Here is a 23,593-nt window from a genome sequence, read left to right on the forward strand (position 1 = left end):
CATCGTTCCAAATTCCAACAGTTTATTATAATTCCCGCCAGTCTCCAAGAGCGTGAAGTGTAGGCTAAAGAAAACACAATACCCTACTGCAATGTTTTCAAGTTCACTTGACAAAAATGAGTAATTATCTTTCTTAAATCTTTGAAAACATATGTCGACCATGGCTGGTATAATGTTGAAAACAAGGTAGGCTAGCTTATTCCGCTAAAAAGCGGCAGTGCATTAGGCTATGTGTAAATTGTTTATAACCACATAAAGCCAACAAGGCGACAACAGATTTTCATTCGCCGCAGTCCATGGCCCAGAAAGTCATTCTACGGGAATGGCTGCTGTCCACGGTCCTGAAATTATTTTAGTGCTGAATTTGCGCAATAACAATACCACTATTACCGCTTGTGTGTACATTTTCAGGGGCATTGCTGGTGTAAATGCACTGATTTGTGCTTATTTAGATTGTGTGGGTGAGGAACACCTTAACTCCAGCATAATACATGTATTTTCCCTGGCGCAGGGCCGGCTACTAGTCTACTATAGAATGAAGAATAATCTACTTACTTCTACAGTTTACTGCAGATCCAAAATTGTACTGGTAAGTCCAACACGGTTTACTACTACCATCACTGGTAGGCTAGGCTACATACCTGTTGGTGGATATGACACACTGGATACATGCATCATTGATTACATTTCTATTGCAGGCAGTCTTCAGATAATTCAGTGAATTAGGCCACAACACACTTTTCTCTCAATAAAATGGCTGAATCATCATGAGATACAGTCCTTAAAATCTTAACTTCCACTAAATACATTATAAGTAACACTGTTTTGTGCTTGCTTAGTTACAAGCATGTATTCATCAAGTTGGTCCAAGTAAAAATAAATATACACTGAGTATACAAAACATTAAGAACACCTGCTATTTCCATGACATAGATTGACCAGGTGAATCCAGGTGAAAGCTATGATCCCTTATTGATGTCACTTGTTAAATCAACTTCAATCAGTGAAGATGAAGTGGAGGACACAGGTTAAAGAAGGATTTGTGAGCTTTGAGACATGGATTGTGTATGTGTGCCATTCAGAGGGTGAATGGGCAAGACAACAGATTTAAGTGCCTTTGAACGGGGTATGGTAGTAGGCTCACCGGATTGTGTCAAGAACTGCAACGCTGCTGGGGTTTTCACACTCAACAGTTTCCTGTGTGAATCAAGAATGGTCCACCACCCAAAGGAGATGCAGCCAACATGACACAACTGTGGGAAGTATTGGAGTCAACATGGTCCAGCATCCCTGTGGAACACTTTCGACACCTTGTAGAGTCCATGCCCCGGCAAATTGAGGCTGTTCTGGGTGCAACTCATTATTGTTCCTAATGTTTGGTATACTCAGTGTATATGTATACTTTCCTACCTAATTAAGCCTTGCCTTAGGTTACATTCATTTTCTTTGCGTCTCAGTGAAGTCGTTCTGTCTGGTCCATTCTTGGATTAACTCCTGTCTTTACCATAGATCATGCTTTTTATAATCTAAGACAAAAAGTTAGAAGATCATTCAAATGTATTAAATCAGCATAATGGAGAATTAAAATTCTGTGTTAGCATTTAGTGAGAAGCACGAGATTTGCTTTCACTAAACACCAACACAGAATTCCAATTGAGATATTTATACCAGTTCCTACCTTTCTGCAAACATACACTATAGGTTGCACCTGCAGAATAATGGCATGCAACCTAATGCAGGGCAGTCCAAGAGCCAAATCTGGCATTAGTCACCAGAAGAATACTGACTGATAATCAACCAAAATTATGCCATGCGTGTCTCATCCTTCCATATCTATAATGATGGCACCCATAATTACTCGGCAGAACATTGAATGAATGCTATTAATTTAGTCAGTGTTTCAAAGTATCATCCTGGTCTATCACCGCTCCCAGGTCATTGCACCTTCTTCTCAGAACAATAACATTGAGGGCATAGTGATCAATGTTCACAGTTTTGTAAGGTGTTTCCCTTTCAGCATCGAATATGAATAACAAAGTTGACTATACAGTATATTTTCAGCTGATGAAAGAGACTGCAGTCTAGAGTTATGAAAAGAGACACTTCAAAAGTAGCTCAGAGTTTATTTGATTTATTTCTATACACACAATACAGTACACACAGATTTGAATTCTTACATATGACAGAATATCACACAATGATTATATAATAATGTTATATAATTACATAACCAGAGATAAGTAGGCTCTTCAGATGAAGTGTGAGACAGTGAGTGCTGGGCTTAATATGTCAAATCCTAGTGCTTCTCAAATCCACAAGCTGTGGAGAGAGATGGTCAGAGAGTAAAGTGAGGGACTGATGCAGTACAGGACACTCAGCCATACAGTACTCACAGCCTTAAAGACCGCAAACCGTTGCAGCAGTACCACAGAGGAACAAGATCCACTGCAGATTATCTGCACATTTTATATTCCTCTTTGGGTTTACCTCTTGTTGTATATGAGATTTAAGCCACTGTAAGATATGATTATCAAAGGAGTTGCATTTAAAATGGCTTCCAGCAGTTTGAGATAAATGCAGAGGTCTAGATGGTAGCAATGGAATGGTGATACTGCCAGGGACTGGTGGTATTATGTTGATTTATTTTCTTATTTTGTTATTGTTGTAATGACAAGAAATGTAGAGAGCTGGCACAGGCTATATACTGTACGTGCATTAAATACCATCACAAAAAAGACACACACAGATGCATACATACTGGCACGGACACACTCCCTAACACACAAAAGAGAGGCTTCTCTCTTTGTCCTCTGATTTTGATGATTCACAGGAGCGGTGACCTGAGGCTGGGGACAGTCTCTGCTTTTCATTCAGAGCTGGAAGACAAAACCTCTTCAGGCCATAAGACTTCATTTACTACTGCTGGAGAGCCAAGGAGCACTTAGCTTAATGTACGGGAGAGCAGAATGATCCTCACACACACACACACACACGCTCTGACGCACATGGCCATTGGCCACATGCGCACACACACACCATCTTATCACATATTTATTCATATTTCAAAGAATTCTACTTTGGCAAAACATGCCCATGCACGTAGGTACACAGCTGCACATTAGCAGCCATTATCTGCAAATCAACAGTTATAGTGGGGGTGGACTTGTGCAAGAATCTAGTCATAAAGTGCCTTATCTTTGTCCAGACAGCGATTTAGACATTGATGATAATAGTTTTTGCCTAACGGGAGAGGTAACTGACTTAGCCCCCCGTCCTACCTTTGTTATTGGTCAGCTGACCATTATCCCTCTCTTACACAATTGCTAGGGAGTGTATACTTACATTATATGAATGGAGACAGCGTTTCCATATTTACAGGCACAAGACCAAGAAACCAGCCCCAGTGATTGTATGGGAAAGGAGCATCATGAATGCAAAAGGACACTGGTGTTATTAATGTCGTGATGTGATAGATGACTTTAGCCTGAGGGGGATGTCCAATATCGCCAACAGGTAATCAAAACTAATCTGAAAACAGCAGGCAGCTAAGAAAAGCGCCCCCCTGACAATTATCACCATTGTCTTGTATGAGAGATCATCACTGTTGGATTTGAGCAGAAAATCGGTTGATATCATTATGATTGAAGATAGCACATTGTAGTTGTTGTCAGGAGTCTGCAGAAAATCGATTGTAGGCAGCAGTAGCAATTTTGTAGAAAGTTAAGTTACTTTACAGTTTATTACAGTAGTATAACAAATGTAATTATAGGACCTAAATGCTGCAAATTGTACATGCATCAGGTAGGCGAAAGGTATAAACAAACGTACTTACTTACTTTGACCCATCGCTCATTTGGGAGCATAGGCCATCTTCTTCTATGGCACTCTGTTCTGAGAAGTCTTCTCCAGCTCATTGTATCCACATGGATTCTTTTATCTGCCTAATGTATAAACAAAGGATGTATTTTTTATCAACGTACAGAATTAAACAATCAAACATTAGCCAAAAATCAGTTTTAGCCCCGGACATTATTCTCTAATTTCTCTACTGTCTACTATTTCAAGGTCCTGAATAGTCTCACGTACCTGAGCTAAAATACCAGGGGGAGGAAAGTCAAATGGATTGTGATTATTGTCCTGGAACAGATTGAACCTCTTACAGGCTAGAAGAGGATGTGAGCTGCATCCCATTTCAACACCGGCAGGTCCATTTCATCTATCTCAAACAACGATGGCATTTACAAATGGGATCTAGTAATACACAGTAATACACAGTTTAATCTCACCCCTATCAACTGTGGTGTATAACCTCTTTCCACTACAAGAATGAGTGTTTTGAGAAAGGGCACTGCACTGCCTGTGGTAAGCATTATCTTCTGCGCTAACTCTTTCTCTTGTATGCCTGTAAGGATCAAAACACAGCAATTACCATTGATTTTCAGAAGGGACAATATATCAGCTATTCCATGTGTACCATAGGAACAGTGAATAATAGTGATATTGTTTGACCCACCCACACACACTTGCTTACTAGTAGTCCATTGTATCCGATGATGACTTGAGTGTCTTAGTGCGGCTGTAGTCCAATCCCTGAACCACATCGTCTGTTGGAAACAGGGTATACAGTCTCGGATTGGGGGTGGAGGTGCATTTCCGGCTTCATTTCACTTGTCATTGTGACATTGAGTCTCTTGTGGCGGTTTATTTTCTTTAGTTCATTCCTGTCACACACACAATGTAAGGATTATTTTATCATGTACCCATGCCTTGTTCTGTTATATCTTACCACTGCAGAAAAGCATACCAAATTAGCAGCTGCTCACTAATGCCATTATAAAGGGCAGGGAAGCTGCTACAGAAAGATCTGGTGACAAAATAATCTTCAAAGAGACATCTGTAAAATGGAAATAGGTCATCTCTGTGAAGCTACTGAATTCTGTCAATCAGCAGAACAAAATGCTAAATAATGAAATGAAATTCAATCGTATTTGCGCCGAATGCAACAGGTGTAGACTTTACCGTAAAGTGCTTACTTACAAACCCTTTCCCAACAATGCAGACTTAAAAATGGAGAACAATGTTCTCAATAAAAAAAGGAAATAGTAACACAAATATATAACAATAATGAGGCTATGTACAAGGAGTACCGATACCAAGTCAATGAGCAGGGATACAAGGTAGTTAAGGTCATTGAGTTAATATGTACATGTAGGTAGGGGTAAAAGTAAATAGACAATCAAGATAGATCATAAACAGAGTAGCAGCAGCGTATGTGAAGAGTGTGAAAAGGGGATGCCTAGTCAGTTACACAACTGAATGCATTCAATCGAAATATGTCTTCCACATTTAACCCAACCCCTCAGATTGTGTGAGTGTGTGTGGTGTCAATATGTGTGCGTGTGTCCAGTTTTGCATAGAGTCAGCACAAGAGAGAAAATGGGGGGGGGGGGTCAATGCAAATAGTCCATGTAGCCATTTGATTAACTGTTGGCAAACTATTCATTGAAGTCTGATCAATGTGGTTTCATTGCATACTTTATCATGTCTTATCGACTTGTTTTCTGGACCATATGTTATAGTGACCTGAAATACACACTTCCTCCTCAGCCAGAGTAACCTATGCCTTGCCACTTAGGGGATCAGTTGTCAAGCACCCTTTTGGACTACTCTTCCTCCTTGGCAGAATAGCCCAGATACTTTGTCAGGTTAATCTCAATGACACCGACAAACATGGCATTACAGTGTTTTCCCTCATGCATCTAATTCAAAGAAATGCCACAAGTATTATAACAATGCTGATAGCATTGTGTATAACAGTGCCATAGCAGCCTTCTCACTGCACATCCAGGTGGTAAGGAGGTCCTAGTCCAAGAGTAACAGACATTTCTGCCATGGCCAAGAGGGACCATATGTCTCTGCTGTCTTGAGTCTGTCCCGCCTCCATTCCAGTCTGCCAAGCCTCTGCAACATATGGGGCTTAATGCTATTAAGCATGAGGTTTATGACCTCAAAGGCGTTTCAGTCTTCGTTTGTACAGGTGAACCTAGCTATGTGTCAGTAGTTTCCCAACTGACAGGCACAACAATGTCAACAGGCAGGTTCTCAGGTTGGTGGTATTCACCAAAGACATATACCTACTTCAGACAGGTAAGTGGGACTGATTGTTTTAATTCATGAATTAACCAATGCAATGGTCTGCAGGCTACTAAACCAGCCAGTGCTGCTGCCACCACTGCCATGTGCTATAAAAGAAGAATGGACACACACAAGGTGTTTTGCCCTGCTTAATGACAAATGAGAAAGGAGCATTGACAGATCAATTTCAACTGGCAATGCAGCTAACGTTACAGTACAAGTTGTTTACTAGCTGGAGTTAAATATTACAGTAGCCTACCTCTGATCAGCGAATAATACCAGCAGCTAGCAAGCATGGCTCCAGATCTCACTGATTAATTTAGGCAGATAATATGGAGTAAAATCCATTCTCATCAATTAGTCTGTCTCGATACAGCTAGCTAGTATTGTAAACGTATGGCGCTACTACAACTAGCTATTTAGTTATCTAGTTAAATCCAATTGTTACAACATGACACGCAAAAGTACATGATACAAGTACATCATTTTAGACGACACCGAGTTCAACGTTGTTTCCGTTTACTGTTACCAGAGAAACGCGCTGCCCAATCAAAAGTCGTTTAGTAGGGACCTTCGACTCAGTAACCAATCTAATCCCGCATTGTTGTAAAAATTAGCCAGTTGAAACACAAACCTAGCGATTTGAAACTGTCAAGATCAACAAGTTGATAACACAAAACAAACGCAAGACGAAGGCAGTTCGATTTACTCCAAAGCACCAAGGTAACACTTTTGCAAATGTGGACGTGATATAAGACAAAATTAGACAAATTCGTTCCAAAGCTGCATCGTGTGTGTGTGTGTGTGTGGAAACGCTAGTTTGCTATTGCTACTGTTAGCTAGCTATGTTTACTACGCTAGCCAATTTAGCGAATTGATACGGGTTAACGTTAGCTAAATTAACGCCAGCTAGCTAACCTAAATGATGTTGATCAAAATGTACATGGTCTGTGCTATCTAGGATCCTAGGGACGTCCCTACAGTAAACCTTACCTAAACCACTTAAAATTGAAATTGGGTAACGTTAGGGCCGTCCCAAGGATAGCACGGATGTAGTGCTAGGGCAAAAACCAAAACGTGCCCCAGGAGTTAGGGAAACTGCCTCACCATAAACCGTACTGTAAGCATTTAAATTTCAACGGGTAGGGACTTCCCGACAATGATTCGGAATAGCACGAACCCTGACAATCACCAAACGAGATTTTGTAGGCTGTCCTCGCGAGACTACCCTAACCTTAGCTACCTTTATGTTGGTCCTTCTTCTTGGCTGAATCTTTGAATATAGTACAGGAGTTATGTAGTTGGTTTACATCTCAATGAGCTATGTAGTATTTTCCATCATGCTATCTGACTTCATCAGCAGATGACCATTCCAAGTGCCTTTCCTGTTAAAACAACCAGTTGCATTTTTATGTATTTTTCCTCAGATGTCCTCAGATGAAGGGGATCCGAGCAGTCCAGTTCTGCCAGGGGACTCAGATCAGGGCAGCTCGGTCTCCTCTGAGCTGCAGGTAAAAAAGCACTTACTTTTACAGATTTATGGAGATGTGTTCATGAAGAGAAATGCAATTCTTCATGTTTTAAAACTCATCAGTCGACTGTTTTGTTGAGGTTGCAATTGAAGTTACCACAGCCACCAAGTCAAGATTGTAAAAATCCATGGAAACTAAAATGAGCTTTTTGGTCTTGATTTAAGGTTATGGTTAGACATAAAGTAAGCAGTGTGGTTACGGTAAGGGTTAAGGTTTGGTTCAAAATCAGATTTTAAGAAGAAATTGTAGAAATATGTGGGGTTTAGCCATTTATTATGGATCCCCATAGCAGCTACTCTTCCTGGGGTCCAGCAAAATTAAGGCAGTTTATACAATTTTAAAAACATTACAATACACTCACAGATTTCACAACACACTGTGTGCCCTCGGGCCCCTACTCCACCACTACCACATATGCACTAAATCCATGTGTATGTATAGTGCGTATATGTTATCGTGTGTATGTGTGAATGCATGTGTCTGTGCCTATGCTTGTGTTGCTTCAGAATCCCTGCTGTTCCATATAGTGTTTTTAAAAAAAATCTGTTTTTTAAGTCTAATTTTACTGCTTGCATCAGTTACTTGATGTTGAATAGAGTTCCATGTAGTCATGGCTCTATGTAGTATGTATGTATTCATGGGTGTCTGAGCTGTGTGCCAGTAGTTTAGACAGACAGTTTGGCGCATTCAACATGTCAATACATCTCATAAATACAAGTAGTGATGAAGTCAATCTCTCCACTTTGAGCCAGGAGAGATTGACATGCATATTATTAATATTAGCTCTCTGTGTACATCCAAGGGCCAGTTGTGCTGCCCTGTTCTGAGCCAATTGTAATTTTCCTAAGCCCTTTTTTGTGGCACCTGACCACACGACTGAACAGTAGTCAAGGTGTGACAAAACTAGGGCCTGTAGGACCTGCCATGTTGATAGTGTTGTTAAGAAGGCAGAGCAGCGCTTTACTATGGACAAATACATACTTTTGTATCAATATGTTTTGACCATGACAGTTTACAATCCAGGGTTACTCCAAGCAGTTATGTCATCTCAACTTGCACAATTTCCACATGATTTAATACAATATTAAGTTGAGGTTTAGTGAATGTTTTGTCCCAAATACAATGCTTTTGGTTTTAGAAATATTTAGGGCTAACTTATTCCTTGCCACCCACTCTGAAACTAACTGCAGCTCTTTAAGTGTTGCAGTCATTTCAGTCACTGTAGTAGCTGACATGTATAGTGTTGAGTCATCCGCATACATAGGCACTTTGGCTTTACTCAGTCAGTGGCATGTCGTCAGTAAAAAATGTAAAAAGCAAGGGGCTTAAACAGCTACCCTGGGGAATTCCTGATTCTACCTGGATTATGTTTGAGAGGCTTCCATTAAAGAACACCCTCTGTGTTCTGTTAGACAAGTATGTCTTTATCCACATTATAGCACGGGGTGTAAAGCCATAACACATACGTTTTTCCAGCAGCAGACTATGATCGGTAATGTCAAAAGCTGCACTGAAGTCTAACAAGACAGCCCCCACAATCATTTTATCATACATTTCTCTCAGCCAATCATCAGTAATTTGTGTAAGTGCGGTGCTTGTTGAGTGTCCTTCCCTATAAGCGTGCTGAAAGTCTGTTGTCAATTTGTTTCCTGGGAAATAGCTTTGTATCTGGTCAAACACCATTTTTCCCAGAAGTTAACTAGGGGTTGGTAACAGGCTGATTGGTCGGCTATTTGAGCCAGTAAAGGGGGCTTTACTATTCTTGGGTAACGGAAAGACTTTAGCTTTCCTCCAGGCCTGAGGGCACGCACTTTCTAGTAGGCTTAAATTGAAGATGTGGCAATATTGTCTGCTATTATCGTTAGTAATTTTCCATCCAGATTGTCAGACCCTGGTGGCTTGTCATTGTTGATAGACAACAACAAAAAAATTCACCTTTTTCCACACTGGCTTTACGGATTTCAAAATTTGGTCCGATATACTTGGATGTGTAGTGTCAGCGTTTGTTACTGGAATGTCATTCTTAAGTTTGCTTATCTTGCCAATGAAAAAGTAGTTAAAGTAGTTGGCAATATCAGTGAATGATGGAGTCGAGTTGGCTTTCTTTCCCATAATTTAATTTAAGGTGCCCCAAAGCTTTTTACTATCATTCTTTATCTAATTTGTCTTTGTTTCGTAGTATAGTTGATTTGTATTATTTTTTAGTTTAGTCACATGATTTCTTAATTTGCAATACGTTTTCCAATCAGTTGGGCTGCCAGACTTAATTTCCATACCTTTTGCCTCATCCCTCTCAATCATAAAGTTTTTAAATTCCTCATTAATCCAAGGGGATTTAACCGTTTTTACAGTGAATTTCCCAATGGGTGCATGCTTGTTAGTAACTGGAATGAGCAATTTCATTAATGTGTCAAGTGCAGCATCTAGTTGCTCCTCATTACACACCATAAACCAGCAAATATTATTTACATCATCAACACATGAATCACTACAAAACGTATTGTATGACCTCTTATACACTATATTAGGCCCAGCCTTTGGAACTTTGGTTTTCCTAGATATGGCTATTATATTGTGATCACTGCATCCTATGGATTTGGATACTGCTTAAGCAAATTTCTGCAGCATTAGTAAACATGTGATCAATACATGTTGATGATTTAATTGCTGTGCTGTTTGTAACTACCCTGGTAGGTTGACTGACAACCTGAACCAGGTTGTAGGCACTTGTTACAGCTTGCAGTTTTTTCTTGAGTGGGCAGCTTGATGATAGCCAGTAAATATTTAAATCACCCAGAAAATATACTTCTCTGTTGATATCATGTACATTATCAAGCATTTCACACATATTATCCAGATACTGACTGTTAGCACTTGGTGGGCTATAGCTGCTTCCCACAAGAATGGGCTTTAGGTGAGGCATATTAACCTATTACTTCAACAGTACTTTAAAATTAGATCATCTCTAAGCTTTATAGGAATGTGGTTCTGAATATTCACAGCAACACCGCCCCCTGTAGGCATTTCTGTCTTTTCGGTAGATGTTATAACGATGTATTGCTACCACTGTATCATCAAAGATATAATCTAAGTGAGTTTTAGAGATAGTCAGAATATGAATGTCATCTCTTACAAGCAAGTTATTGACTTCATGGACCTTGTTTCTCAGGCTGCATATGTTAATATGAGCTATTGTTAGCGCTTTTCTGGGTTGCTTGATTGTTTGTTTTTAATGCTTTACTGGGAAGCTTATCAGAAGTAGACTTACTCATGTTATTTAAATTGGAGCTGATTGTGCAGGTCACCCTGCACTCTGTGGTCTTCCTACTAGGGCACACTGCCTCAGTGCTAACAATGTAACTCTGGTTCATAGGCTCATGATTACTGCTTACAATAGCTGTAGGATAAACAGAAGTATTCGGTGCAATTAGGGGCACATAAATGAAGGTGCTTACATTGTGTTTGCCAATGCCCCTAGGATAATGTACATTTGATGCAGCATTATGACAACTCATTGTCTCAATGGTAGGGATTAACTGAGCTGGTCTTGGATCATTGAACAGTCATTGTTGCAACGCAGCCTTGAAATGCATGGACAGGAGCCAAGATGATTTGGATGGACTCCTTCATTCCTATAGAGTATCTTCTATTTCCAGAAGGTGTCAAAGTTATCTATACACATGACTCCAGCAGAGCTACAGTAGTCTACAGAGCTACAGTAGTCTACAGAGCTACAGTAGTCTACAGAGCTACAGTAGTCTACAGAGCTACAGTAGTCTACAGAGCTACAGTAGTCTTTTATCCAAATGTGTAATGCCAGCAGTCTGCTGAATCTTTCACACCTGCGGCCCAACGATGATACTGGACCTGAAATGATTGACCACTTTTTGGAGTCTTTTAATGCTAAAATCAGTTCTTTAAAATCCATTTTCAAATGTTCCAAACTAGCCCTCCTGATGTCGTTTGACCCCACATGGGCTACGACAGTGTCAGCTCCCAGCATTTGTCGTAGAACTGTCGGAAGCAGCCTTGTGATGTCCTGTACTCGTGTAGCACAGGGTTTTTGCCTTGGGAACCGAAATGTTTCTCACCATAGTGTTGCCTATGATGACAACTGGTGATGTTGAATGGGCTGGTTTCTCAGGCAGCCTCACGGTCAGATGAGGGTGGGAGCTTTGTTGCTAGGTTATCACTAGTTAACACATCTACGCAGTAAGCAGAACTTTATTCACACATTTTTGAATTTCACATTTTACATTTTTTTTAAAAACCTTTATTTAAATAGGGAAGTCAGTTAAGAACAAATTCTCATTGACAATGATGCATCCCCTGGGTTAACTGCCTTATTCAGGGGCAGAACAACATATTTGTTATACCTTGTCAGCTCGGGGATTCGATCCAGCAACCTTTTGGTTACGGGCCCAACGCTCTAACCACCTGCCGCCCCGTTTCAATGTCTCTTCTCATATGATTGACAGGATGAATATGAAGAACTTCTCCGCTACGCAGTGGTCACTCCTAAGTATGACCCACAGCCTGCCACTCAACTGCAGCTTCTAAGTGCCTCACAACTGTCTGCGGATGGACGGAGTTCCCGTGGAAATGATGACGCGAGGTCCCATGGCTCAGCAGGTACAGTGGGCCGCTGCTCACCCACACACTTGTTACACTAAGCCGTTCTGACAGACACACAGCTTGAGGTCCTCCACATTGCTCCCTTCAAATGATCCACTGTCGTAAAGGATTTGGCTTCTCTCCTGCTTTGGGTCTTTCTATTAAGAAATGCTTCTCTCTCTGTCGGTGTCTTTTAACCCGGGCACACACAAACTCGATTGCACCAAACCCAACAAGCTGTTGAATGTTCCATGTGTATTTCACAAGTACCGAAACACTTGACATGGAGAGATTTAACTGCTTGATGATAGCCAAGACCTGTCCCAAAACACAGACTGAGAGGCATTGACACTACTAGTTAATCATATAACTGAGAATAATATCAGACCGTACATTACAGGAGTGTAGGTGTCTGAGCTACTCTATTTAAAATCAGAAGAGCCATTCATTCTCTGTTCCCTGCCACAAGCAAGCTTACACGCAGCTTACACCCAGTCTATCATTCTTTTCTCCAGACCACGGCATTCTCAGTTGTAGAGCTTAAACTGTCATGGAGTAGTGTACTGGGATGTAAAAAGCAGGCAGGATTTTGTGCGCCTGATTGGTAATGATATGCTGGCATCCTGCCCAAACTGCTCTTTAGAGTACAGACTTTTTTTCTTCTCGCTGCAGGGTTTAATTAAGATATTGCCATAAATGCATTCCTGGATGAAGAGCCAGAGTTTTCTTACTTAGTATTCTTACCATCACACGCACTCTCTGTTTCTCTGTCACTGTTTCTCTCTCCGGCTCTCTCTGCCTCTCAGGCTCAGTTTCTGAAGCTGAAGATGGGAGACGCTCTAGCAGGGGAGTGAGGTCAGCACGGGCCTCTCCTTTTATGGTGGAGCCCAGGGCACACTCACACACATTTGAGGGTAAATACACACATGCTTTATAACTATAGTCCAATAAAAAGCATTATTATAAAGACCATGAGACAGAACAGGCATGGGATATATATAATTATAGTATACTATTTTGATGCTCCCAGAGCATCAAACATTCTTTGGGACCACTGTGGTTCTTTATCAGGTTTGAGTGCAGAAAATCAACCCAGTCTCTTGACCTCCAGGTAATGAAGAGATGGCTGGCAGGTCATCTGTTGTCTCAGACGCCCACTCAGACAGACTGCCGACGCCGTCGGAGAGCTCCAGACACGGCAGTCCAGACCCCCTGGTCACCGTGGTGACAGAGATGTTTGTCTCTGAGGAGAACCTGAACAAGATGGAGAACCTCCTGGACACGTGGAGCGACAAGCTCAAGGTTAGCTTGCCCTGCCTCTTTATTGTCTGTCTATTCAATGTCTGGCGATTTTGTTTTAGCTTGGCGAGAATAGATCCTTATGAGGCTGTGTTCTTGGGTTATGTTCTGTTGACCTGATAGACGCGGTAAAGAGGCCAGGGGTACTCGACCAAAACAATGGAAACGCATGGGGAGGGGAAGATCCCGAATCTCCTCATTGCACCCCAGCAAAATTAGCGTACATTTAGGCTGTATTTCACACTATGTTGAGGTAGAAATCAGAGTATAACGCTTGTATGGATGTCAAACCCAATAATATGTTCATGTCACTGTCACCAATCAACCGCATTGCAGTTTAAAAACACTTGACTACCACCACCGATTTCTCTATTCTAGCTATGCTACCTGCCTATACGAACAGGAGTACGCATTTAGCAGTCATTTCGAAGCCTGAAAAGGGACTACTTCTAAATGTTATGCAGTCGAAAACAGCCAAATAAATCCAAATCTGACTTTAGTAACCACACACACACGTTATCCATCAATCATGACGGATTTGTCCAATATCCACTCTGTTAGATCAGATTTGTTGAATGTGCGCCAATCTGGCGTCCCTCTTCTGTCCCCCACGGTCTGCGTTCCATTGACCTCGTTACCGCATCTACAGCGCTTATCACATTTGGCTTTCAGCGACGTGTTTCCTAAATGATCATCTGATTCTTGATTTGTCATTTGTGATTCAGTATCTCTATTGTGCCGTTGAAGTGGGCTGCTATATTTCTTTGCGAAACCATTCCATCCCTGTCTCTCCACCCCAGGCCAACGTGCTGATGGAGCTGAGGAAGTGGAAGCTGGCCTTCATGGAGCAGCACAAGCTGGAGGTGAGGAAGGAGAGGGAGAAGCATGCTGCCTGTATAGCAGGCCTCACTGCAGAGATGGACAGCCTGAAGGAACTGCTCCACACCTACGAGACCTCCAACCAGAGGAAGGACGAGGTACGCAGTCTACACATATCATACCACACACACCTCCGCACCACACATCCGCTACTGGTAGGGTCTTACCTATGTAAAGACAAGCCATACAGTTCTCTTCAACAGTGTTTGTGTGTTATGATCAATTGAGTGTGTGAGGCATCGTGTGTGTGTGAGGCATCGTGTGTGTGACGTGTATTGTTTTTCTTGTAGGTGATAGTGAACCTGAGCCAGGCTGTGGACAGACAGAGGGAGAGGCTGGAGCTGATGAGGACCTTCACCCACTGGAGACTGCAGCACAGCGAAGCCAGGGAGCAGGTGAGAAACCGGGGGGAGAGGGGTCTCCTTCAGAGGGCTAGGGTGTGGTTGAGATGGGGAGCAGGTGAGAGACTGGGGGGAGAGGGGTCTCCCTCAGAGGGCTAGGGTGTGGTTGAGATGGGGAGCAGGTGAGAAAGAGGGTCCCCTCAGAGGGGAGAGGGGAGCAGGTGAGAAACCCTCAGAGGGCTAGGGTGGTTGAGATGGGGAGCAGGTGAGATGTGGAGCAGTGGGTGTGGTTGAGATGGGGAGCAGTGGGTACGGGACACACGTATACAGCGCACTGCATCTTAATGTCTGTTTTTTAAATGACAGTTCACCCCTTTAACCAAGGAATGAGTTGCACATGTCTATTCTGTGAAATGAATGTCATAACATTCTTAGGGGAAGTGTACATTTTAAGTGCTGACAGTACTCCAGCAGGGTTATGCAAATCCTGAATCTCTGCATGATTAACTGACACATGCAATACCATGTCGAATCACATTGAACATGCATTACGTTTTCACACTTAGATTTTCCACTTGTGATTTTTTAAATTACATGTAGTATTATTGGTCCGGTGCCTGATATTCATGGGTTAAATAAGTGATATTTGCATCCATGTGACAGTATTTAATACCTTGTTTTTCACTAAATATCTGAAGTGTCGGTTTGATTCCTGTGTGTAGCAGAGTCTTCCTAAACGTTCCTCCCCCTGTCCCCCGTGTCCCTTCCCCTCCCCTCCCTCTCCCCAGGCCCACAGTACCCGGCTGGCAGAGCAGCACTACCGTCTGCAGCTGAAGAGGAAGGTGTGGGCAGGCTGGCACAACCTGGTCGAGGGGAGCTGGAAGGAGAAGGTGGAGAAGGCGTGCCGCGCCCGGGCAGAGGAGGTCTGTGTGCGCCTGTCAGCTGGCTATGAGGACAAGATGGCAGAGGTAGGGAGGAGCTACATACACGCACGCACACACACACTCGCACACAGAGGTTGCTACATAGAGTAGGCCTATACAGTTCCAACCATAGAATTACATATGATCTCTGGTTCCAGCACTTTGAAATGGTGTTCTGTCCTAAAAGAAGAAGACCGTTTCACATGAGCACAGAACAGAAGCTAACTACACAACTAAGAAACTGAGTAAACATTGTCTTACAGAAATAGTGTCATTCACCATACTGCATAGTTCTGCAGGCCTGGCACCTTTCAGCTTTTTACATGGCAAATATACCTTTTTGAAGGTTTTTCTGTATGTCGGGCTATGTGAAGAGATTCGAATAATGGTCATGTATAATTGGTGCACTATAGTAGTGAGTGAGCCTAGTTGATGGAGGCTGCAGTTAGAGCCCAGTGAAAGAGAGGAGCAAGAGCAGGAAGTGGGCCTAGCACGCAGAGAGGGAGGGAGGGAGATGGAGAGAGAGATGGTTATTAGGGAGGGAGGGAGGGTTATTAGGGAGGGAGGGAGGGAGGGTTATTAGGGGGGAGGGAGGGAGGGAGGGAGGGAGGGAGAGATGGTTATTAGGGAGGGAGGGAGGGTTATTAGGGAGGGAGGGAGGGTTATTAGGGAGGGAGGGAGGGTTATTAGGGAGGGAGGGAGGGAGAGTTATTAGGGAGGGAGGGAGGGAGAGATGGTTATTAGGGAGGGAGAGATGGTTATTAGGGAGGGAGGGAGGGTTATTAGGGAGGGGGAGGGAGGGGGAGGGAGGGAGGGAGGGAGGGGAGGGAGGGAGGGAGAGGGAGGGAGGGAGGGAGGGAGGAGAGAGGATGGTTATTAGGGAGGGAGGGAGGGTTATGGGAGGGAGGGAGGGAGGGTTATGAGGGAGGGAGGGAGGGAGAGATGGTTATTAGGGAGGGAGGGATAGATGGAGAGAGAGAGATGGTTATTAGGGAGGGAGGGAGGGAGGGAGAGATGGTTATTAGGGAGGGAGGGAGGGAGGGATGGTTAGGGAGGGAGGGAGGGAGGGAGGGAGGGAGGTTAGGGAGGGAGGGAGGGAGGGAGAGATGGTTATTAGGGGGAGGGAGGGAGGAGGGTTATTAGGGAGGGAGGGAGGGTTATTAGGGAGGGAGGGAGGGAGGGAGGGAGAGATGGTTATGGGAGGGAGGGAGGGAGATGGTTATGAGGGAGGGAGGGAGAGATGGTTATGAGGGAGGGAGGGAGGGAGGGAGATGGTTATTAGGGAGGGAGGGAGAGATGGTTATTAGGGAGGGATAGAGGGTGGGAGAGAGCGAGAGGGATAAAGGGAGGGAGAGAGATGGTTATTAGAGAGGGATAGAGGGTGGGAGAGATGGTTATTAGAGAGGGATAGAGGGTGGGAGAGGGATAAAGGGAGGGAGAGAGATGGTTATTAGAGGGATAGATGGAGAGAGAGATGGTTATTAGAGGGATAGATGGAGAGAGAGATGGTTATTAGAGGGATAGATGGAGAGAGAGATGGTTATTAGAGGGATAGATGGAGAGAGAGATGGTTATTAGAGAGGGATAGAGGGTGGGAGAGAGAGGGATAAAGGGAGGGAGAGAGATGGTTATTAGAGAGGATAGATGGGAGAGAGATGGTTATTAGAGGGGATAGATGGGAGAGGGATAAAGGGAGGGAGAGATGGTTATTAGAGGGATAGATGGAGAGAGAGATGGTTATTAGAGGGATAGATGGAGAGAGAGATGGTTATTAGAGGGATAGATGGAGAGAGAGATGGTTATTAGAGAGGGATAGAGGGTGGGAGAGAGAGGGATAAAGGGAGGGAGATGGTTATTAGAGAGGGATAGAGGGTGGGAGAGGGAGAGAGAGGGATAAAGGGAGGGAGAGAGATGGTTATTAGAGGGATAGATGGAGAGAGAGATGGTTATTAGAGGGATAGATGGAGAGAGAGATGGTTATTAGAGAGGGAGGGAGAGAGATGGTTATTAGAGGGATAGATGGAGAGAGAGATGGTTATTAGAGAGGGATAGAGGGTGGGAGAGAGAGAGGGATAGAGAGAGGGAGAGAGAGATGGTTATTAGAGAGGGAGGGAGGGAGGGAGGGAGGGAGGGAGGGAGGGAGGGAGAGATGGTTATTACAGCGAGAGCGAGGAATTGCAGCATGGAGTAGGTGGTCAGTTCAGAGTTAAGGAAATGAAACAAGCTTCCCTTCAACCTCATTCCTCAGTTGCAATCGAACCAGTCCTCTTATTTATGTTTTCCCCAATGTGGCCTTTGCATTTTAATTACAGTACAGTGAACAATGATAAATTAATGAATCCGTCTCTCTCCTTCTCCCCCCTCTCTCTTTCACCCCTCTTTCTTCTCTCTCCTTCCTCTCCCCCTCTCTTTCACCCCCTCTTTCTTCTCCCCCCCCCTCTCTCGTTCACCCCCTTTTTCTTCTCGCTCCTTCCTCTCCCTCTGTGTAGCACGTGGAAGCGCTGGATGCTGCCCAGGCTGAGATCCAGAGGCTGCACTCCGAGAGGGAGCGTTACGAGGAGTCCATGAAGAAGGCCTTTATGAGGGGCGTGTGTGCCCTCAACATGGAGGCTCTCAGCATGTTCCACGCTGGGGAGGGACGAGCGGAGCACGACCTGCACGGTTAGTAACACCCGCACACACACACTGCTCTGTCAAGAAACCCCTCTGTTCCTGACACTTTAATTCATAGAACAGATTGTTAAAAGAAGTATATTATACTAGGAATGGGCATGAGTAATCTAGTACTCGGACGGACGTCAAAACCTTTCAAGTGCTGTGAAACTATTTAGTGGAATGTACTTTGTGGCTGCCAGAACGGGCAAGTGAAATGTTGTCCCAAATGTTTTGGATTCTAGTGTTCCATTTGTGGATGTGCATTTCATTCTTTTTTTAAACAAGCCGAGCATCAGTCTTCTCCCTAAATTCCCTTTCCCCTCTGTGTCTCATTCACTCAAATGCATTCCACCACTCCCTCTACACACAGGTGCAGAGTGCACACACACAAGCTCCCATTAGACCTACAGAAATAAATGATTCCAAAAACATATCTAACTGATGGGATACACAAGATACATTCCTTGACAGGTGACAACATGTTATCACAAATATAAAATGGACTGGTTGATTGAATTAGGAAAATATGTTCCAACAACGAGCTGCAGTTTTAGAATTATTCCATGAATAGAATTGCGTCCCGTCTATTTTCCACTGAGGCTACTTTGCGAACTGCTAGTGCCATTTAGAATTGGTTAGCCTAGGCTATAACCCCCCCCCCCCCCCCCATAAACATAGACAGGTTCCACATTGATCAGCATACAGTGTTCAATGTGGAGATGGTAATAAACTAAATAGAACATCTGTATATCGAAAAGAAAACAGATTTTGGTTGATAACACCCCAAAAATGTTTCAAGTCTTTCAATTCACCAAATTGAGCCCCGTTACAAATTATCAATCTTTGAGACCAACTTTTCCAGACTCGAAATGCGCATAACTTCGTACTAGCAACTTTTTTTATTTGGAAAAATATTCAGTTATATATCTTAAAAATCTCAAATTTGGACCCATCAGACCAAAGGACAGATTTCTACAGGTCTAATGTCCATTTCTCGTGTTTCTTGGACCAAGCAAGGCTCTTCTTATTGGTGTCCTTTAGTAGTGGTTTCTTTGCAGCAATTCCACCATGAAGGCCTGATCCACGCAGTCTCCTCTGAACAGTTGATGTTGAGATGTGTCTGTTACTTGAACTCATTGAAGCATTTATTTGGACTGCTGTTTTCCGAGGCTGGTAACTCTAATGAACTTATCCTCTGCAGCAGAAGTAACTCTGGGTCTTCCTTTCCTGTGGCGGCTCTCATGAGAGCCAGTTTCATCATAGCGCTTGATGTTTTTTTGTGAATTGACTGACCTTCATGTCTTAAAGTAATGATGGACTGTCATTTCTCTTTGCTTATTTGAGCTGTTCTTGACATAATATGGACTTGGTCTTTTACCAAATAGGGCTATCTTCTGTATACCACCCCTACCTTGTCACAATCTAACTGATTGGCTCAAATGTATTAAGAAGGAAAGAAATTCCACACCTGTTAGGCACACCTGTTAATTGAAATGCATTCCAGGTGACTACATCATGAAGCTGGTTGAGAGAATGCCAAGAGTGTGTAAAGCTGTCATCAAGGCAAAGGGTGGCTACTTTGAAGAATCTCAAATAAAAAAGATTTTGATTTTAACACTTTGTTTCTACATGATTCCATATGTGTTATGTCATAGTTTTGATGTCTTCACTATTATTCTACAATGTAGAAAATTGTATTATACTATATTATACTACCTCCCCCAGTTGTATCTGATCAAGCCACGCATTCAGTTTATTAGTCTATTGCCTAGGTTCTGTTACCCTAAAACACAGACACGGTTTCTGCAGTGTGACACTTTGGCTCCTTGCGTGATGATGGTAAATCTTTGGAAATGCTGACGGCGTGGTGCTCTGTGGAGGTTGTAACCTTGGTGTGGCGGTCGTCATCCGCAAATGCATGTATGACATTTTAGAGATTCAGCTCGAACTTAAAGATTGGTTCTAGTTTCAACACACATTTATCTGTGTCTGATTTGAGTTTTGTCTTTTTTGGGGGGGGGGGGGGGGGGGTTAAATCTAATTAAAATGTTCTCATCAGAATAATCTGGAATGTCATAGAGTAATTTGTCTCTTGTTTTATAATTGACAGGGCTCTGTGTCTGCAAATGACAGAATGTGATTTATGTTGGTCACATTTGATTATACTGGGCTTATTTGATTATCAGCTTTCACATGTCCAGTCATGAAGCTGGTCTGGCTTCAGGACTTAAGCCTGTGTACAGATGATTATATGACTGCTCTTATTGGTCTTCCCTCCATAGATGCTCCGCCCCCTCGGGATGATCCTGGCACCGGCTCATTGGCCCATCTCCAGCAAAGGCCTGCCTCCTCCACTCGGTTCAGCCCAGTCCACTTTGACCCCCCTGTACCACCGTCCCAGAGTGACACAGAGGAGACAGTGAGATGCTGACCCACACACACACACACACACACCCACCCTGGTTACAGTCCATAAATGCAATGGCAATCACTACTACTATGGATCAGGTTCTGCCATCATTAAATATCATATTGTCATGTCATTTGCTGCAGTTGTATATATTCTTTCTCAAGACTAAACATTTTCTCACTAAAAGTATTTTATAATTGCCACTGCACAATGTACAGTCACAGCCTGTCCCGAGATAATGGTTTATGACTGCTGACTCCTCAAACACACACCAGGCCTCTGTGTGATACATTGGATAGGCCTGTTATATTTACAGGGCATCAGTTTGTCTAATTTCTTCATCTCCTTTCCTGTGTATGGGTTTCTACCTGCACTCTTAATATCTGCCCACTCACTCTCTCTGTCAGGTGGGTTCCAATGTCCCAGCCTCCAGAGTTGAGCTGTTCCCCTCCACCACAGTGGTCCACAGCACCCTACCACCAGGGGGCACTGCAAGCTCCCACAGACAGGTTAGTACTAGCATTGATTATGGTCTATGGCACTGGGAGCTTCTTATGGCCATGTCCCGATTCTATACCCCCACTCCTAAAGTGTGCACTTGCACACTTCCTGTCATGGATCTACAATCATTGCATTGGATTGGTGTAATCATTGGCTAGAGGGAGTTTTAACCAATCTGAAATCCATGATGAGAAGTGTTTGAGAAAACGGTGTTAGCCACTGTCTCTGGTTACTGTGACCTTTTCCTCACCATTTATCAAAGTGAAAGGTCACGCGTATTTGTTGACTGTTCCTTAATGATAATCATTTGTATCAGGTCAGTACACGGGTGATCACATCGGGTCAACAGAAAGCCTCCAAAACCGTGACCGCTCGCATCACGGCACGCGCCGATCTCCGTGCTCCCAGCTCCGTACGTGCTCCCAGCAACCTCCAGGTTATGGGTGTGGCTCCTCCCATGAGCTCTGTCATCGTGGAGCGCCATCACCCCGTCACACAGGTACACCATCATCACCAGGCATGTCTATTTTTACGATGAACCAAAATCACCAGACAAGTTGATTTATGATCTGTAGAAACACACACCTTCGCTGAACAGACCTCAACATGTCTCACTTATCGCTCTCTTTCTCTCTCCTAGCTCACGGTGGGTCAGGCCACCGCAGCTAAGTTCCCCCGCTCCTCTCAGGGGCGGGGGAACTCTCAGCAGGGCCAGGGCCCCTACAGCAGCAAGAGTTCCTCCAGAACACACTCAGCCTACCACGTACACTCTATCAAAGTGGTTGAGTAAACACACACACATTCAACATTATCACCTATGGTTCACATAGGAAAATTCCACTACCTTATATGCAAATACAAGTAGTCTTCCCGTACATGACTTGGACATGGTGATACATGTGCACAATTGAATATTCCCAAATATTCTACACATACGTAACCACACACACACACACGTTCACTACTATGAGAGAACGATGAAGGACCTGAACCATTTCTGTGAGAACTAAGTTTAGGATTACAGAAAATAATTTTTCAAATGCAATCAATAAACATGATAACACTCTGGAATGGAAGGTAGAATGGTGACGGATGGAACCGGCTTGTCTTTTCACAGCATTTGGATAATGACCTTTTCACTAGTTTTACTTCTTATTGTGAATGACTGTTTTTGTATTTTCTTCTGTTTTTTTTATTTGTTGTTTTTAAATGATGGAAAGTCAGTCTCTTGACTGTTGTGTGAAATCGCATATTTGAAATAATATTGCGTTGATGATGTGTTGAGAACAACACTTGTGGTCAAGTTTTCAGGACTGTATCAAGGCCATTTGTTCATGTTTTGGTCAAAATCTGCACTATAATCTTTCACAGTAAATTCTTGAACATGAATAAAACATGAATTACAAATATTCTCAGAATAATAAACCATTCCCTAATTAGATGTACAGTTGAAGTTGGAAGTTTACATACACTTTAGCCAAATACATTTGAACTCAGTTTTTCACAATTCCTGACATTTAACCCTAGTAGAAATTCCCTGTCTTAGGTCAGTTATGATCACCACTTTATTGTAAGAATGTGAAATATCAGAATAACAGTAAAGAGTGATTTATTTCAGCTTTTATTTCTTTCATCACATTCCCAGTGAGTCAGAAGTGTACATACTCTATTAGAATTTGGTAGCATGGCCTTTAAATTGTTTAACTAGGGTCAAACATTTCATGTAGCCTTAGAACGCTCCCACTGTGAATTTTGTCCCATTCCTCCTGGCAGAGCTGGTGTAACTGAGTCAGGTTTGTAGGCCTCCTTGCTCACCTACACTTTTTCAGTTCTGCCCACAAATTGTCTATAGGATTAAGGTCAGGGCTTTGTGAAGGCCACTCCAATACCTTGACTTTGTTGTCCTTAAGCCATTTTGCCACAACTTTGGAAGTATGCTTGGGGTCATTGTCCATTTGGAAGACACATGTGTGACCAAGCTTTAACTTCCTGACTGATGTCTTGATATGTTGCTTTAACTTCCTGACTGGATGTTCAATTTATCCACATACTTTTCCTACGCTTGGGATGGTGTTCTTCGGCTTGCAAGCCTCCCCCTTTTTCCTCCAAACATAACGATGGTCATTATGACCAAACAGTTCTATTTTTGTTTCATCAGACCAGAGGACATTTCTCCAAAAAGTACTATCTTTGTCCCCATGAGCGATTTCAAACCATAGTCTGGCTTTTTTATGGCGGATTTGGAGCAGTGGCTTCTTCCTTGCTGAGCGGCCTTACAGGTTATGTCGATATAGGACTCGTTTT

General features: G+C 43.1%; 1 protein-coding gene and 1 long non-coding RNA gene across 4 annotated transcripts; one reads left to right on the plus strand and one right to left on the minus strand.

Moving 5' to 3' along the window:
- Nucleotides 1-2,235: 2,235 nt before the first annotated feature.
- Nucleotides 2,236-6,647, minus strand: LOC124034229. The gene is made up of 3 exons (XR_006838541.1): nucleotides 6,395-6,647; nucleotides 4,532-4,721; nucleotides 2,236-4,402 (listed from the first exon to the last, which is right to left on the minus strand). It is a non-coding gene; the product is annotated as an uncharacterized LOC124034229 (long non-coding RNA).
- Nucleotides 6,030-22,845, plus strand: poc5 (POC5 centriolar protein homolog (Chlamydomonas)). Of its 3 annotated transcripts, none has more exons than XM_046347118.1 (13): nucleotides 6,030-6,147; nucleotides 7,563-7,646; nucleotides 12,146-12,299; nucleotides 13,088-13,195; nucleotides 13,393-13,583; nucleotides 14,381-14,557; nucleotides 14,750-14,854; nucleotides 15,589-15,768; nucleotides 18,213-18,384; nucleotides 20,661-20,797; nucleotides 21,196-21,297; nucleotides 21,606-21,806; nucleotides 21,930-22,845. In XM_046347118.1, exons 1-13 carry the CDS (start codon nucleotides 6,085-6,087, stop codon nucleotides 22,077-22,079), a joined length of 1,824 nt encoding a protein of 607 aa, XP_046203074.1. In that variant the 5' UTR covers nucleotides 6,030-6,084; the 3' UTR covers nucleotides 22,080-22,845. The 3 variants fall into 3 exon arrangements, with proteins under 3 accessions (XP_046203074.1, XP_046203075.1, XP_046203076.1); XM_046347119.1 differs by having other exon boundaries at nucleotides 21,606-21,788; XM_046347120.1 differs by lacking the exon at nucleotides 6,030-6,147 and adding an exon at nucleotides 6,471-6,858.
- Nucleotides 22,846-23,593: the final 748 nt, after the last annotated feature.

This window comes from Oncorhynchus gorbuscha, linkage group LG04, assembly GCF_021184085.1.
Source record: "Oncorhynchus gorbuscha isolate QuinsamMale2020 ecotype Even-year linkage group LG04, OgorEven_v1.0, whole genome shotgun sequence".
NCBI lineage: Eukaryota > Metazoa > Chordata > Actinopteri > Salmoniformes > Salmonidae > Oncorhynchus > Oncorhynchus gorbuscha.